Below are 16,038 nucleotides of genomic sequence, written 5' to 3' on the forward strand. Positions count from 1 at the left end.
GTTTATTGATTTGTGTTGTTGGTTGAGGTAATGAATCAGTTCTCACGTGTCACATTTTGTGTCTTTGAAGATTGCAGATGACAGTTACGATTTACGAACCTTATTTATTTAATATGGTCTATCTATCGTTCAATATCTTTGGTTAATTTTAAGAAGAAAAAAAAGGTAGATCTCAAATACAAACTTTTGGGTTTAAATATTTGTAGATTCTCTCCAGCAACTACAAAACAAGTTAAGAACTCATTCGTTTACGAATTCTCCTGGATTTAAACGTAATCGATAATACATTTTGTTTGAATCACAAACGTAACATGTCCATTAACTAGTTATTTGTCCAATATTCAACAAAGATTTATTGTAAATTTCTAAACTGTGTATAATGTATATGTTGGTTGTAAACTAGCCCCTAGCTAGGGCAATGTCATCTTGTGACTTGTGAGACAAACGCTAAGTAGGATATTGATGATCAAAGAAAATTCACCACTAGACTATTCTCTCTTTTTTTTGTCACAACCACTAGACTATTCCATATCATGTTTTTTTATGTAAAGAGAAAAACAATGGAAAAATAGAGATATATATATATATATATGTAGTTTAATGATTTATTAGTACAACATTGTTTCGCGTTTTTTTTTTTATTTTTTAAATGTAGTGGTTGTAAGAAAAGTTTTGGCATCTCATTCACAAAGAAGATTAAGTTTAATAAACAAAATATTAGGTTAAATCTAAGATCAGGATCTCAATTATAAAAGGATTTTCTTATTTTATGAAACAAAAAATAATCCTAATTTATTTTGTTTTTTTAGCATTTGAGCCCAAATATAAAGGCCCAAATACAATTACAGTGATACTCTTCGTATCTACTACGGGACTTGTTTGTTATCTTCGGCGGCTATTCAGGTTATTCGCACTATGTTTAGCAAATAGCATTGGGCTATTGATTTACCAATAACGATACTCTTTTGTCTCCACATATTTTTTTTTTTTTTTTTTGTCAAATCACATGTACTTACACATAATTTTATCTTTAGTAGAACGAAATCTTGAGCTTGGTTCGACTTCGGGTCATGAGAACACTGACCAAACTATAATTAAATTCGTAATTGTATGAGGAACTTTACGCATGTCAATTTATATGTATATAAATCTATATGATTGGGTAGTGTAATTTTCATACTATCCTTATACAAAATGGGGTCCTTTACATGGACCGGAAATTAAAAAGAAAGTTAGTCTCTATATATCATCATCATGCACATGTTTTTGATGGGGATGTGTACGTCGCAGCACTTGTTCTCGTCGACAAAGGAGATTGGAAGGTGTTGTGTTTATCTTTTGGAATCTTTTTACAAGAGTTATCTATAGATTTCAATCAAATAAAGACAAAGTAATATGAACCTCATGGTCATGGACCCAAACGTCAATTTCGACTTCATAATTTTTATAACATGAAAGGATATTTGAAAAGACAAACTAAGTTGTATAATGTGGAGTACTGTGGACCAACTTTGTCAAACTATTCTTTTAGAACTGGGATATTCTCCACGGACGTTCATATTTATCTTCGAGATCTAACAATAATTTGAAGTTACAACTTTGGATTTACACAAACCTTGTTAGTCAAATTGGTGACTATTAAAATAGTGAATATTTTTCACTTTTGGTGTAACCATTTTACATTGGGGAAATATATATTTACTTCTTTTTTCTCTTACATTTTATTGTAGATTAGATAACGTTTACACAACCTTGTGTGAAAGTTGTGAAACTGATGTTTGGTTTAAAAATCTTAAAATGGTTGTCGTCGTAAGAATATATATAGTATAACTAACTAGCTTTTAGCTAAATTTATTGGTAGTTTAGATTTGAATTTTCTGTAATGGAATCATGTCGAATCCAAGAAAACTTTAAACCAAACAAAAGTTATGTTATAATGATTATAACAAACAAGGAACGAAGAAGTAGAGAAGGGTAAACACAAGCTTTTACTTAATTTCTATGATGTTAGAAAGAATATAAAGGGTCCAAAAGCATACGATCTTAGTTTTCTTCGTTTCTTTTTGCTTTATATGATCTTAAAAAAAGGAAAAATTTCCACTTTAAGAAATAATAATATTTATGTTATGTGAGTTTTAACGGCGCGTGGAAAACACTTTCCTAAAAGAGAATCATACTAAAGACCGCTCGTTCAGATTTACACTTTGATTTTCATTGCGTGTAAGTTGACAAGTTGTAATGTCCAAATGGTCCAAATGTTTCACACCTGCATACACTTCAACAAAACAAATTGTACACTATGCCTCCAAATAGTTTGATATGGCACTGTTACAACTACTATTACTTTAATCGATCGAAAAGGAAACGAATGATCAAGCTTTTTAATTTTGTTCTAATTAGGGGATGTTCTGAATTTTGTAGTGTGCTTGGTTGAGTGATTGAAATAATATATATATAGAGAAAGCGAGGGGTATCAATTAGCATGATCCATGACAAGATAACATACATATTAACAAAAACTAGAATAAAAAATGGGAAATCGAGAAAAAAAAAAACAAAGTAGAACAAAACTGGCCGTTTAAACAAGTCAAAAAGATATAGCCAAACTTTTGCTACAAATCTTTCCCGTGAAGCTTTAAATACTATTGAATGAATTGATATGTGGAATATCTTGAGAGAATCTATAGAAGACTTGAAAAGGCGATAGGTTCAATTGCCCCAATTGCGGTAACTCCCGGGTCACGTCAAACTCGTGTTTGGAGTGATCGAGTATAGTTAGTTCATCCTATATTCAAAATACAAAATTGGTGGTGTTCTGCATTAACATCAATACGTTTCAAACACGAGTTTTAGTAGTTGAACATGAATTAATATAGAATAAAGGTAGGGATCAAATTGGTACTATTTTTCTATTCGATATACAATGTGTTTATTGTTGCTTGTTTGTATATAACATTTTTTACGTCTGGATAATATATCATCATTACAAAACTTTCTTATCGCTGTCTGATGATATTTATAAAAGTGTATTGTTTTTCATGTTACGTGTTATATTATCACTATTATATATAGATTTGGTGTATATAATCCAAAACAAAAGGCATTTGAATATACCAATTGTACACGTTATAACTTATTAAGTGTTAAAAAAAGAGATGAGATGTTATGTTTATGTTTCTAAACGAAGGTAGGGTCTAGTTTATCATTAAAAAGCTCCATTAATTTATAGTAGTTAACTAGTTATGTTGACATACCTAAATACAAGCTTCCTCCTACTAAGGTTAAAAAACTGTATAACAACCAATAAATACGAGCCATTTAAATATTGTAAAATGTTAGGTATAGACTATAGAATTTTATGTAATCTCCAATTGTCCACTAATCTCCAATTGTCCAAATTCCCAAAGTGTTCTTTACACTGCTTCACAAGTCACAAAATGACCGTAATAAACAATTAGAGGAACTTATCTAGTGGTTATGAACTTCTTCTAATCATAAGAGAAAAAGTCCAAACCATGTAAAATAAAAACATCCCAAATCTCGAAATGTAAAAATTTGTTATCGTATATGTAAGCAAAAAAAAAGAATCAAAGATTTTTTTAGCAGAAAGTGAATAGAAAAGATCATAATGGTCAACAAGTGGAGGCCACGCGCCAAAGTAGGCGTCGGTCGAATCTAATGATCACTTTCAATCTCAAAACCAAAAATGAAAAAAAAAAAAACAGATAACAACAATAAAAATTTATAAGAATCTTCTGAAGTCTCTTCACAAGTCTTTGCCTCAAAATCAATAATATCATCTCTCTCTCTCTCCATCTTCCTCGTTCATCATCATTGTGTTTTCCTACTTCTTCATCTTCACCATATTGGTTTGTAAAGAGAGATCAAGACTGTAAATATATACAAGAATCAAGATTTTGAGATTTCTTCTCCTCTGTTTTTTGAGGAGGATGAGAGAGGAAGATTCGAATTGGTTCTCTAAATGGGAAGAAGAGCTTCCGTCGCCGGAGGAGCTCATACCATTATCTCAATCCTTGATCACTCCTGATCTCGCCATAGCCTTTGATCTCCACCGTCACAACAACAACGAAAACACCGGTCAACCTCTACCTCAAACCACGCCTCAGCCACAAACCAATTCCTCAGCCGAGTTCGCCGGAGACTCAACCGGAGACGAGCCAGCAAGAACCCTGAAACGTCCACGTCTAGTATGGACGCCGCAGCTGCACAAGCGTTTCGTGGACGCGGTGGCTCATCTCGGGATCAAGAACGCTGTTCCTAAAACCATCATGCAGCTCATGAGCGTCGATGGTTTAACCAGAGAAAACGTAGCTAGCCATTTGCAAAAATACAGACTTTACCTCAAAAGAATGCAATCCGGAGGTGGGGGAGGAGGTGGCGGCGGAGGAAGCGTCGGTGACTCTGATCATCTCTTTGCTAGCTCACCTGTTCCTCCACATTTCCTTCATCCGACAAGTAGACAAAGTTCCGACCATTTCATACCGTCTTTTGTCCCAATTTCGACTCAGCATGCAGCGACTCATCTACAACCACCGTCTCAGTTCCTCCACCGACAAATCTCCGCCGCGAATTTCAACTCTCCGACCAAAGCGACGGAGCAAGCAATGTTCTTGGCTAGGCAGAGTCAACAACAGCAACCAGTTTTCAGACCAGCTTCATTGCATGTGCATAGTCATCAAGTCGCTAATTACACACAAGATTTGGAATCAGGAGCCAAGACGGTCTTAACTCTGTTTCCAACTCGAGACGATTGAATAAAATATATATATTGGAACATTCACAACATGAGTTCTGCTCTGTGACCAGATCTTTGATGATTCTGTTATATGTTTCAAAGTGTTACTACAATCGTCTTGGAACGTATGATTGGTTTACTCTGTAAAAGCCTCTGAAATGCCTAAAAAGAAGTTATCTTTTTCAGTTGTTTAGATCTGATTACACAAACTACTTTATTGTATTTTTTTTTTTCTTGTGGATGCTCAGATTTGTTCTTAAAAAGTAACTTTGCACTGAAAATAAAAAAAAAAGCAATTGTAGGTACCAAATCTTTTTTTTTTTCTTATAACATTCTAGAAATTGAGGATAGTCCCCCCCCCAAATGGCCAAATCCATTATGTATGTACAAAAGTGTATGTATTTGTGTGTGTATGTTGTACAATTGGAAGTTAAATAGTACATAAATTATCAATATAAATTGACCAACCATTGAATCAATAGTACAGTGTACAAAGAACATGAAACAGCCAAAAAAGCAAGGACTAGACAGTGCCAGTCAGAATCTGAATCCCAGGATCTGATGCTCTCTCTCTCCCATACATATCCTTAATCATGCCATATTTATTTTAATTAATTATTTAGTATTCATGTACCAAGAAAGAATCACTTATATGGGACCAAACCCAATCAAGATCAATTTTTAAATAATTAATCATAATCTTGATTAAGGAGAGAACTTTAGGTTATATGTATTGGGTAGAGAGAGAGGGAGCAATTAAAAGCAATGATGGTGGGTTCATTAGCTGGCATGTTTCTTCTGATCTGTTTCTATAAAAGTCATACCCCTATAGCAAAGTCCTCTCTAATTATTACTTCTTTTTTTGGTAATAAAACTACGAATGTCATAATAACAACACACATTTTAAATGATCAATCTCGAAATGGTTGAAAACAAATGATATCATTGTTGGTAAGACAATGAACCTAAACATGAATGCCAAGTTGCACTCGATCAAAAGAATCAACGATAAATTATTTTTTGGAATATTGGAAATACGTTGACCACAAAACTCCAGACCTCCAAATGTATCTAATCTAAATGGGCCACAAGCTTTACAGGCCGGCCAATTTAGAGAGCAACCTTGTACAAAAGAAAGGGAACGCTTGCAGATTTTTGATTTCGTTGCAAAAGCTTGACAATAATAATAATATTTGTAACAAATCATAGAGAGATGTCTTGACATAAACAGAGGCCAATGTTTGCAACAAGAGTAGAACATCTAAAGCTACATTAATAAAACCTGTTTGGATACAAGATATTGGTCTGAACACGAGGATCGGTCAAGGATTCGGGTGCCTGCAACCAATAATAATAAGAAAGACAGAGCACAAAGGTCAATGAAAGAGACTTCAGTGTTTCTAAACGGAGAAACATGAAGATAGTATCTAAGAGTGAAGGTAACCTGAAAAGATGTGTGTCTGATGCGTTCAGTGTTTGTGCATAAGTCATTGTGGCACTAGGCCACTCTGTATATGAAGGTGTGATCATAGTCGGGTTTAAGGGATGCCCATAGTTTAGGACCGCTTGAGCTCTTGGCATCTGCGGGAAGATTGCGTCATGGAACGGAAGCTGCATTGGCATCGGACTGAAGTTTTGTACCGGTGGTGTAACCCTCACGTACCTGCAAACACCACACAAAACCTGTTAATTTTGACTAAGAGAAACATGGCGTAAAGGTTATTATTATCATTAGAGGCGAATGGAGGGGTTAGTTTAACCTGTTACGGTCATAATCAGGATCATAACGATCCTTCTCTCTATCTCTAATAATGGCAACCCGAGAAGTCCTTCCTGAGTCTCTGATAACACCATTCCTCTCTACATCAACAGGATTACTATTATTATTAATTACCACTCCGGTCTCATTTCTACTCGGACATTGATAATTATGTTTTGTGTCAAGGTGAGCAGGAGAAGGAGGAGGAGGAGGAGCTCGTATTGAAGAATCTTCAGAGTCAGAACTGCTAGGGCTGTTGAAGATACGAGCCCGAGCTTTATCATACTCTTCTTTTCTCTCTTCAACGCTTCTCAAGAGATTCTTTTCAACTCCTGATCCACTACCTATCCCACCAGATCCTCTGTTGGGTCTAGGCTTGATCGCAATTTTGCCTACAGGCCTACCATGAATCTCAGGTTGCTTCACAGGAATCTCAGACAAACAGACATATGGGTATCTACTTTCAGCCGTTTTGGTCGCAAGGATTCTGTTCCCTGAGCCATCAAGACCACCACCGTCTAAAGCTGTGGTAAACAGGCCGTAATGTTGAGCAACACGGTGTGCAATAAGACGAAGGTAAGATGTTGGCAAAGGCTGGAACTCATACTGTTGCTGCTCTGGACTTTGAAAGAACTTCTGTATATCGAGCTCCATACGCAAAACTGGCATACCAAAAGAGATAGGGAACATAATCATCCATCCAAATACAATGATGCTTATAACATATTAAACAAAGATGAACATAATTAAGAGTCTTCAAAAACAGAGCAATTGCATTCTAAATTCAGTTTAATTGAGCTAACAAAGTAGTGATTCTGATATCCCCCTAAAGTAATTAGCCATGGATCTAAATTATCAATTACAAAAGCCAAACCCTAATTCCTTAAACAAAATCCGACCAAAAACCCTAAACCAGGACCTCAATCAAATTCGAGAAACAGAGAATTACACGAGACAATAACAAACCCTTTATAGACGACAACCTAAATCAGATCAAATCCAATAAATTAACTTCAAATTAAAGGGCTTTCAGAAAAATTGACTTACTGGTGAGACGATGACGAGGGTTCTGAAGAGCTTCGACCAAAAAAGGATCCACCATAGCTTCCTTCTCGCTCATAGCAGCCATGGATGGATGGATGGTTTCTTCTCTCTCTCAAAAATTCGTCTTTTACGATCTTAGATTTCCCGATTAACCCCGTAGGGAGATAAGGGAAACACACCAGAAAAAGGATCCACCAGAGAAACAAAGAGGATTGAAATTTCGTAAAGGAGAATTGAATTGCAAATCGATGAGATAGATAGACGAAATCGAATTCCAAATCCAAGGAACTGAAAAAGACCTTATCGACCCTCTCTCTCTATCTCTCTCTCTCTCTTCCGAAGACAAAAACTAGTGGGGAGAATAAAATAAAGTTGCAGCCTTTCGATTCTTTTTTATAAAAACCCAAAAACGTTTTCAGTTTTGAAAATTTTCCCAAAGTTGTTGTCTTTGGGTCCGGCCAAATACTAAAGAAGACAACTTTTGCTTTTGGATACAAAAAAAGTCATTTGGGTCATATTCTTATTTTTATGTGGTCGGTTATGAGTTATGACTGACTCTTGATTTCAAAGTTTTTAACTTTTTAACATATGAAGTCATGTAATCGTTTTACAAGAAACCCTGTTTATAGGCAAACAAACACCATGTTTATTTTCATTATACACATCAGTTTTTAGTATATTCTATATACAAGTATTCACGCATGTCACACACAACCCAAAAGCTAACCACAACTTCTACTGATACTTGCCGTTTTCATACTTCATCACTTCAACCATAAACTTCTCCAGTTTGGTGCCTCTCTCTAGCTTCAGAAGCAGTTCGAATTTCACACGGTCTTCAACCACCTGCGAGTCGAGAAAATAATCCCATTTACCTTAGTTAGATGCTATGGTGATGGTGGGGGGTATTTGTTGATTGAAAACTGATAGTGAAGATAAGAAACAACTCTACCTTTGCCCTTGCTAGGATAATATCTATGAGTTTATAAGGGTACAGAGAGTTTGATTTCTGTTGAATCGATTTCATGGCGTGCTTTGCTGCCTCCTGGACTTCAGGGTTATTTGTTGATACCGATCTCCAGTCAAATTTATTACCATCTGCATCAAGCAGAGTAAAGAGATCAAGAAACGCAAACACTCATCATGATCAAGATCGAAAAGAAAATGCATCCCAAAAATTATAACTAGCTGATCAAAAGAATGAGAAGCAGATCATAGTTTTCATATGACAAAACTAGACACGGTGTGATGATGATGTTCACTTCACAGTTGTTTACCTGGTTTCAAGCCAAGGTCAGAAATAGTAAAAGAGGGGATAACATTCTTGAACTCCTGAAGCTGCTTAAAGTTCATCCATGGCTTCACCCAAACTTTAGCTTCATAAAACTTCTTCTCCCCAGCTTCGATAACTTCAAGAGTAAGACGGTAAAGCTTACCAGCAACCACCTGCTCTGTTGCCTTTAACACTCTAGCAAGCTCAACAACACCATTCTAATACAAAACAATATCAAAAACACAACCTGATTAGCCTTATAAAGGATGTAAACAGAGAAATCATAAGAACTTTACTCTTCAATCTCATACACGCAAATCACATGAATCTAAAGATTATAAATTTAGATTCCAAATCACTTGAAAACATAATCTAAGAGGAGACAATTACAGATAACAATCCTAAACACAAATTGCAGAGGATATACAGATTAGGGTTGGAGGAAACCAAACCTCTCGTTTGTTGTGTTCTTGAACAGCAAAGAGAGCAATATCATCGATCTCTTCCCCACCGTTTCGATCACTCGTGGAATCGCTGAATCCACCAAGCTTCATCCTTACGATGTTGTTGTTGTTGTTGTTGGATGTTCCTATTTCTTCACTACAGATCACAAACTGGCCAAATCCAGAAAAGAGAACAAACGATACGCAAATCAACATCATCCACACCGAAGCACGTTTCATCTCCATCGTTCCCAGAGAGCTTTTCCAATTCCCAATTTTTTCCCGATCTAAAATTCCGATGAGATTTTTCTTCATACACCTAACCTAACAGACGGGGATGGTTTCTTTCGCCGGTTAAAGACCGTTTCCGTTTAAGCGAAGCGAAACAAATCTCATGGGCCAAAAATATAATCTGAAGCCCATTTTAAATGTGTATGGACTCATCTGAAGGCCCGTTATTAAGTCAGGGTGTATTCAATTTGACATTAGTGATTTATGTAAAATTTATAAATCCTATTTTATTCAATTATGAATTTTAAAAGTCTATTAAAATCTATGTTTATTGAACTGATGATTTAAAAATCTACTTTAAAATCCACGGTTATTTAAAACAGTTTGTGGATTTAGATTTTAATAAGTTTTAAGGATTCTAGAAGGGTGTATTGAAATCATGATTTTAATAACAGTTGATTTTAATAGACTTTTTAAAATTTAAGATTGAATAACATATGATTCATAGAATATACACAAATCACTTAAAATGTCAAGTTGAATACACCCCCTTAGAGAATTTGAGAAGATTTGTTTAGTTAAAAATACTTTTTTTTTTTTTTTTTGGCAAACATTTAGTTAAAAATACAGAAATCCAAATATCATGGTTTTATGTTAGATTTGAAAGAATTTTATCATAAATAATATCAACTTCTCTAAAATCTTTCAAAATTCAAAATTTCCTAAATCCTATAAAATCATGGTTTCAATACACCCCTAAATCTATTTGTTTTTAATTCACCTATTTATTTTTAATTCACCTCGAAAATAAAAGTTTTGAACTAATTTTGATTATTCTTTTTTGTGGTGAAAACTAATTTTGATTATTGAAAAGCCACGTATATATGATAAGAAAAGTGTGTTATATAATATGTCATAATTAAAATATTTAGGTAACTTTTGATGTGAGAATAAGCTATACAGATTTGATTGTAAAATATTTAATTCAGTCTCTATCCTCTTCAAAGGTAGTCAAATTTAGTTTTAAATTACTTACTTTTAATAAATATATACATTATGTTAATAAAATATGAAAGATAATAACATAATTTTATTACCTCCAAAGTAATGTATATGAAAATGTATTAAAAGGCAAGTAATGAAAACTCCTAGAAACTAAAAGGTAAAATTCTTATTTAAGAGTTGAGATAATGCATTGTAAAGTTGACTACATAATGACAGTAATTAAATCTTTGAAGTTTGAATCCATGTTTTCTTAAGTTGACTACATAAAGAGCCTATAATTAAATCTTTAAACTCATATATAATTTTGTTTTCAGCCATATCTCAAATTTAATAGGGCAAAAAGCTATTAATTAAATTCACCCCCAACTTACTTTGGAAGTAAGTAATGTTTGTAGCTATTTTTTTTTTTTGGTCAAAATGTTTGTAGCTATTTTTAAGTAAACAAGTCAACATAGTAATTTAATTCAGAAACAAATTTACCAAATACACTACGCCAATAGGTGAAGTAATATATCAAATATATCCAACAATTAAAATTTGCTAACCTTATGTGAGAGTTGTCGAAATATTGAACTTGATTGTTAAGTACTTTTAGTCTTTTTTTTTTCATTGTTTTCCCAATAACGAGGTGGTATTGGATTCTAATTTATAAAGATTTTTGAAGAGTTCAATAAAATCATTAAAAGTAAATAACTGAAATATTGTTAAAGATTGCTAGAAAGTTTTGTTTATTAGTTTTCTAAAATCTTGTAAAGTACTCTAAACAATCCTTGTAATTTTGTAATACTTTTCATGACTTTATTTTGTAAAGAAAATATCTAAAATCATGAATCAATAACAAAATAATTGAATTCATTTCATACAAAAAATAAATAAATAATTGAATTCATTAACAATCCTCAATTCTTTTGTTTTAATTGAATAACACAAAACTTTTAATGATTTTATAAAAGTTTGAATCCAATAACCCAAATTTGTTAAGAATTTAAATGACTTTTTACAAATCACAAACTCATAACACTAAATATAAACAGAGTTTAACAAAATCTTGATCTAATAACAACAGATTCTACATAACACTTAAAATCTGTAAAACTCTATTCAAATCTCAGACCAATAACCCCCACTAAGTAAGTCTTTGCCATTTCCATCAATATGTATTTATGTTATTCAAACATAAGAAAATCAAACCTATAACTTTCCTTAATATTGAAAGTGCATACAAAGTATACAATCTTTAAATACCAACCGAGACGCAATCACATATCTAAGCCATCAGAACTTAATCTCTAAAAGTCTGATGGATCCGATCGATTACGAAATATTGTCTTTGGACTCGAGTGACGTTAGTGATAGTAGCAACGATAGCTCTGCCACCGAACCGTTAGAGAGTCCAAAGTACCAATGCAAATATTGTCCTAAAAGGTTTGTTAAAACACAAGCATTGGGTGGCCATCAAAATGCTCACCGGAAGGAGAGAGAGCTCATCAGAAAACAAAATCAGGCATTTCAGACGCAATTGGAAGAGCCGGATCTTGATATATATGTGTACTCGAATTCACGTTCGCATTCATTTCCATATCAGTACGCGCTTCCACCAGAATTTGAAGAACCTCGGTACAAAAATGATAGGTCACACAATCTAACCATGATGTGCGACCAATATATGGGATCCTCGAGCTCTAGTTTTGCAGGATTAAGGAGTGATCCAAGTCAAGAAACAAGCCAAGGTAGGATCTTTACCGAGATCCCACCCCAACCCCAATCTCAACCTCAGCTGCCTCAACCGTTATTGTTTCCATTGTCGCCATTGTGTTTAGATCTTTGCCTCGGTGTTGGTAACTCCCAACCCCAACATGAAGAACCAAACGGTGTAACAAATGAAATCATTGCTGAGACCGAAAATGTTGGTTCTCCTCTTTCTCTTTCACTCAAGTTATGAAATTGTAATGTTTTTTTTTTCTTTGAAGTTTTCGCTTTAATTTTCGATTCACTACCTTTGTTTACTAGCATAGTATTGATTTGTTGTGTCAAAACCCTACTTGTGCACTTAAACATTGTAATAAATTTGGTTGTTAGCCTGCATTTGAAATTTCATAATAAAAATAAAAGTTTTCTTTTATTCTGGATTCTTGGGGTGTAAAATTGTATTTGTAAGAATTTGAGCTGCAATCTCTAAAACTACTGTGAATTATGTACGATATAAGAATAAAAACATTAAGCAAAAGAAGGTTCTTTCGAAAAGAAGCGACTTTTTAAAAACGAAAACCTTCGACCGAACGAAGAAGACGAGTTTGACTCTCACATGATTGTCGTCGAAGGTATTGTACTAACCCAATACTCCAATAGGTATAAAATTTCATGTCAAATTCACGTTTTTGCAAAGTTAGAAGCCCTCCCCTGTTGTGAAATTTACGATTTTTAGCGATGGGTTAGTATTGAATTCGAAATCAGATACATCGTTTGGGTTATCTGAGGCTGTTGTGGTTGTTAATGAACATGTGGATGATGGAGATAAAGAAGATTTTGACTGTTGTCTAATTTGAATTTCGCCACCAACAAACATCATTGTGCCATCTTTGTCGTGGCTCTCTTACCTAGTCTGATCTCTACAATGCTCTGCCTCCTCCTCTGGATTCTTCTAATACGGATGGAGGAGACACCAAATCATCAACCAAATCCTCAAAGGTCTCAACTTTACTATCCCTGCTCATGGCATCACGACAAGAAAACCCCAACACAAAGTCTGTTGTGTTCTCTTACTTAGTTCAGGAAGATGCTGCTTCTACTATAAATCTCACTGGAAGCTGCAGGTTTCACCATCTTACGCTTGGATGGGACAATGACTGAAGAAACGGACACAAGTCATTGGAGAGTTTGGGAGTCTGGATGTAACCGGACCTTTGGTGTTGCTTGCGAGCCTCAAGGCTTCTGATGCTAGTATAAACCTAACTGCAGCATCAAGGGTTTACTTTGTTCGAGCAGGTGGAACCCTGCTGTTGAAGAACATGCCATGGACAGGATTCATAGGATTGGACAGAAACAAGAGGTAAAAACTGATAAGGATGATTGCAAGAAACAGGATTGAAAAGAGGGTCCTCGAGCTTCATTAGAAGAAGAAGAAGAATCTAGCGAACGAAGCTTTTAAAAGAAAGCATAAGAAAGAAAAAGACCAAAGAGAGGTTAACGTTGAAGACGTGGTTGCTCTCATGTCTCTCTATGAAATCTGAATTTCTCCATAGTTTCACCGGTTTACTCCTTATCACATCTCGGTTAGTTTTTAATTAAAGGTTTAGCACTTTAGCTTGTAAACGCGTTGTCTGGTTTTTAGTTCGGTTTAGTTTGGTTAAAGAAAATTTGACTAGAAACTTTGTCTCTCCGATACGATTCAGTGGAATAGAAATTTAATTCCTAAGTTCGTTATTGTATGATTTGACTTGTTAAAGTAGCATTTAAGTTTGTTATTAGCATTAGATGAAATTTAGTTGGGGGTTAGATTACTTATGATGAGCCCTAACCTAACAAGTTTTAATTGACGTCAACAAAATTCTCGTTTTCTAATCTTCAAAAAGTCAAATTAATCAAACGGCGTCAACTACGAAATGGGCATATTTACTCTATCCATATCGTAAAAGTCACAACACAAGACCACAATTATAGTAAACTATGTAACTTATTGTCAACAATACAAAACACTAGTATAAAACTAGTATATTATTAATCCAAACTAAATTATTCGATCTATCTGTTTGTGTTGGTATAAATCGTTTTTTTTTTTTTGTTGAAGTCTTGAAGAGTAAAACCAGTTTAAAGTTTTACTATTTTACTCATAACTATTAGCGTAAGATACCAACTACCAAATGTAATTGTTTGGCAGCAGCAGGTCCTTTGCTTTTAGATGTTATGCTTTATTTCACAACATAGTACTATATATAACTAATATATAATCCCACTCCCACCTCAGCTGTGCGCTAGCTGTGACGATATCAATAAAAGGGCCTAAAAAGTAGCATAATTATTACTATATACCACGAACACGCGATATTTTGAGGTCGGTCGATTATCTCTAAACATCTCCATGTACACATATTTTGCTAATTTTTGATAAATTCAATGAATATTGTACAAGTAACTCATCAGGTCTTTTGACAAATGTCCATTCTAGACCAAGTATGAGTCACACACAAATAATGATTCAAATAAAGTACACACTGAACTGAATAAAGAGAGATAAAAAGATGCAAAAAAAAAAAAAAAAATGTAAAATAAAAAATTGTAAAATGAGACCGTCCGTCCGTGGTAAAGATGGATTTGATTTGTTTGTTTGTTATCTCTTTCTTCCCACACAGTTTTATTACACAACAAAACACGCACCAGTTTCATCGGGTCCACTCTAAAGCAGCCACTATATCTGCTTACGTGTCGGCTAAATCCAACGTCTGTCACATTAACGGTGGTTTTTGTGTGACAGGGCGGTGAGGTTTAGCACTCATTAAAACGAGTCGCAGGGGAGGGTTTTTACGCGTTTGAAGGTGAGTGAATAGATTCTGATTGGCCTGTGTTATCACCGCCCCAAATCCCGTACTACTTCTTCGTTTTGTCACGTATACCCGATATATATAAAAATCATATACTAGTTGATTTTGTTGACCAATGTTTCAAACTCCCACTATCAGAAACGTCGTGTGGTTTTCTTTTCTTGGTGCTTCGACAAAACAAGCTGTTTTATAGTAATACTGTGATGATAGTCTGTTAACTTATATACATAACTTTGTTAACACAAATCAAACTTCTTACCTTTTTTTTTTCTTTTATATATTTTCAATTGTAACAGTTATGAATATGATTGTGTTATCATATAAAGACAAGATATGCTGCTAAAACATGTAAATATAAAACGAGAAAATGCAAACACAAGGAAGAGACTAACGGATTTTATCAGCAACAAAAAGGGACAATGAATGCCATATAGTTATGTCTTTGGAGTTAATTCGCTAAAAGAGAAATTACTATGTAAAAACGCATCGTTGTAACTTCCATTAATAAACTCTACACATCTTCTGGTCGTAACAACTATGGTTATAAAAAATAGTCGATGTTTTAGTGGGAACTGGGAACACTTTACGGTTTCCAAATTATGATATGATTTATTTTTATAACATTGTAAATCATTTTGTACCTAATCCATAGTACAAAATATTCTTAAAAACATTGTTAACAAAGAAGTACTTGTCTGTCTTACACATCTGACCAAAGTACCTAATCCGAATTCTTATATCAATATGATATAAGAAAAAAAAAAAGAACATGAAAATAAAAGTGTAACATGAAATTATTTGTTTTGGATCGGATTTTACCAAAACAAATTTCCATATCACTTTTTTGACTAGAGAGTATTGTTGACAAAAGATATTTTGTCAGCAGCTTTCACGAAATAATTATCTCAAAATTTTTCTCATTAAATAAGTCTCTTAGTAAAATTTACTTTTGACAGTTTCCAACGTGATATAAATCCATTAATAACAAA

General features: G+C 34.0%; 4 protein-coding genes across 4 annotated transcripts; 2 read left to right on the top strand and 2 right to left on the bottom strand.

Moving 5' to 3' along the window:
- Nucleotides 1–3,728: 3,728 nt before the first annotated feature.
- On the top strand, nucleotides 3,729–4,941 carry LOC104768704 (transcription factor MYBC1). The gene has a single exon (XM_010492737.3). It carries the CDS (start codon nucleotides 3,951–3,953, stop codon nucleotides 4,773–4,775), a length of 825 nt encoding a protein of 274 aa, XP_010491039.1. The 5' UTR covers nucleotides 3,729–3,950; the 3' UTR covers nucleotides 4,776–4,941.
- Nucleotides 4,942–5,908: 967 nt separating this feature from the next.
- On the bottom strand, nucleotides 5,909–8,155 carry LOC104768705 (uncharacterized). The gene is made up of 4 exons (XM_010492738.3): nucleotides 7,563–8,155; nucleotides 6,517–7,177; nucleotides 6,201–6,419; nucleotides 5,909–6,094 (listed from the first exon to the last, which is right to left on the bottom strand). The coding sequence occupies exons 1-4, from the start codon at nucleotides 7,642–7,644 to the stop codon at nucleotides 6,079–6,081; spliced, it is 978 nt and encodes a 325-aa protein (XP_010491040.1). The 5' UTR covers nucleotides 7,645–8,155; the 3' UTR covers nucleotides 5,909–6,078.
- On the bottom strand, nucleotides 8,118–10,382 carry LOC104768706 (cysteine proteinase inhibitor 7). Its single transcript, XM_010492739.3, has 4 exons — nucleotides 9,285–10,382; nucleotides 8,837–9,050; nucleotides 8,512–8,657; nucleotides 8,118–8,405 (listed from the first exon to the last, which is right to left on the bottom strand). Exons 1-4 carry the CDS (start codon nucleotides 9,588–9,590, stop codon nucleotides 8,295–8,297), a joined length of 777 nt encoding a protein of 258 aa, XP_010491041.1. The 5' UTR covers nucleotides 9,591–10,382; the 3' UTR covers nucleotides 8,118–8,294.
- Nucleotides 10,383–11,583: 1,201 nt separating this feature from the next.
- On the top strand, nucleotides 11,584–12,635 carry LOC104768707 (uncharacterized). Its single transcript, XM_010492740.2, has one exon. The coding sequence runs from the start codon at nucleotides 11,812–11,814 to the stop codon at nucleotides 12,451–12,453; it is 642 nt and encodes a 213-aa protein (XP_010491042.1). The 5' UTR covers nucleotides 11,584–11,811; the 3' UTR covers nucleotides 12,454–12,635.
- The last annotated feature ends 3,403 nt before the right edge of the window (nucleotides 12,636–16,038 follow it).

Source organism: Camelina sativa, chromosome 20, assembly GCF_030686135.1.
Source record: "Camelina sativa cultivar CO46 ecotype springtype chromosome 20, ASM3068613v1".
NCBI lineage: Eukaryota > Viridiplantae > Streptophyta > Magnoliopsida > Brassicales > Brassicaceae > Camelina > Camelina sativa.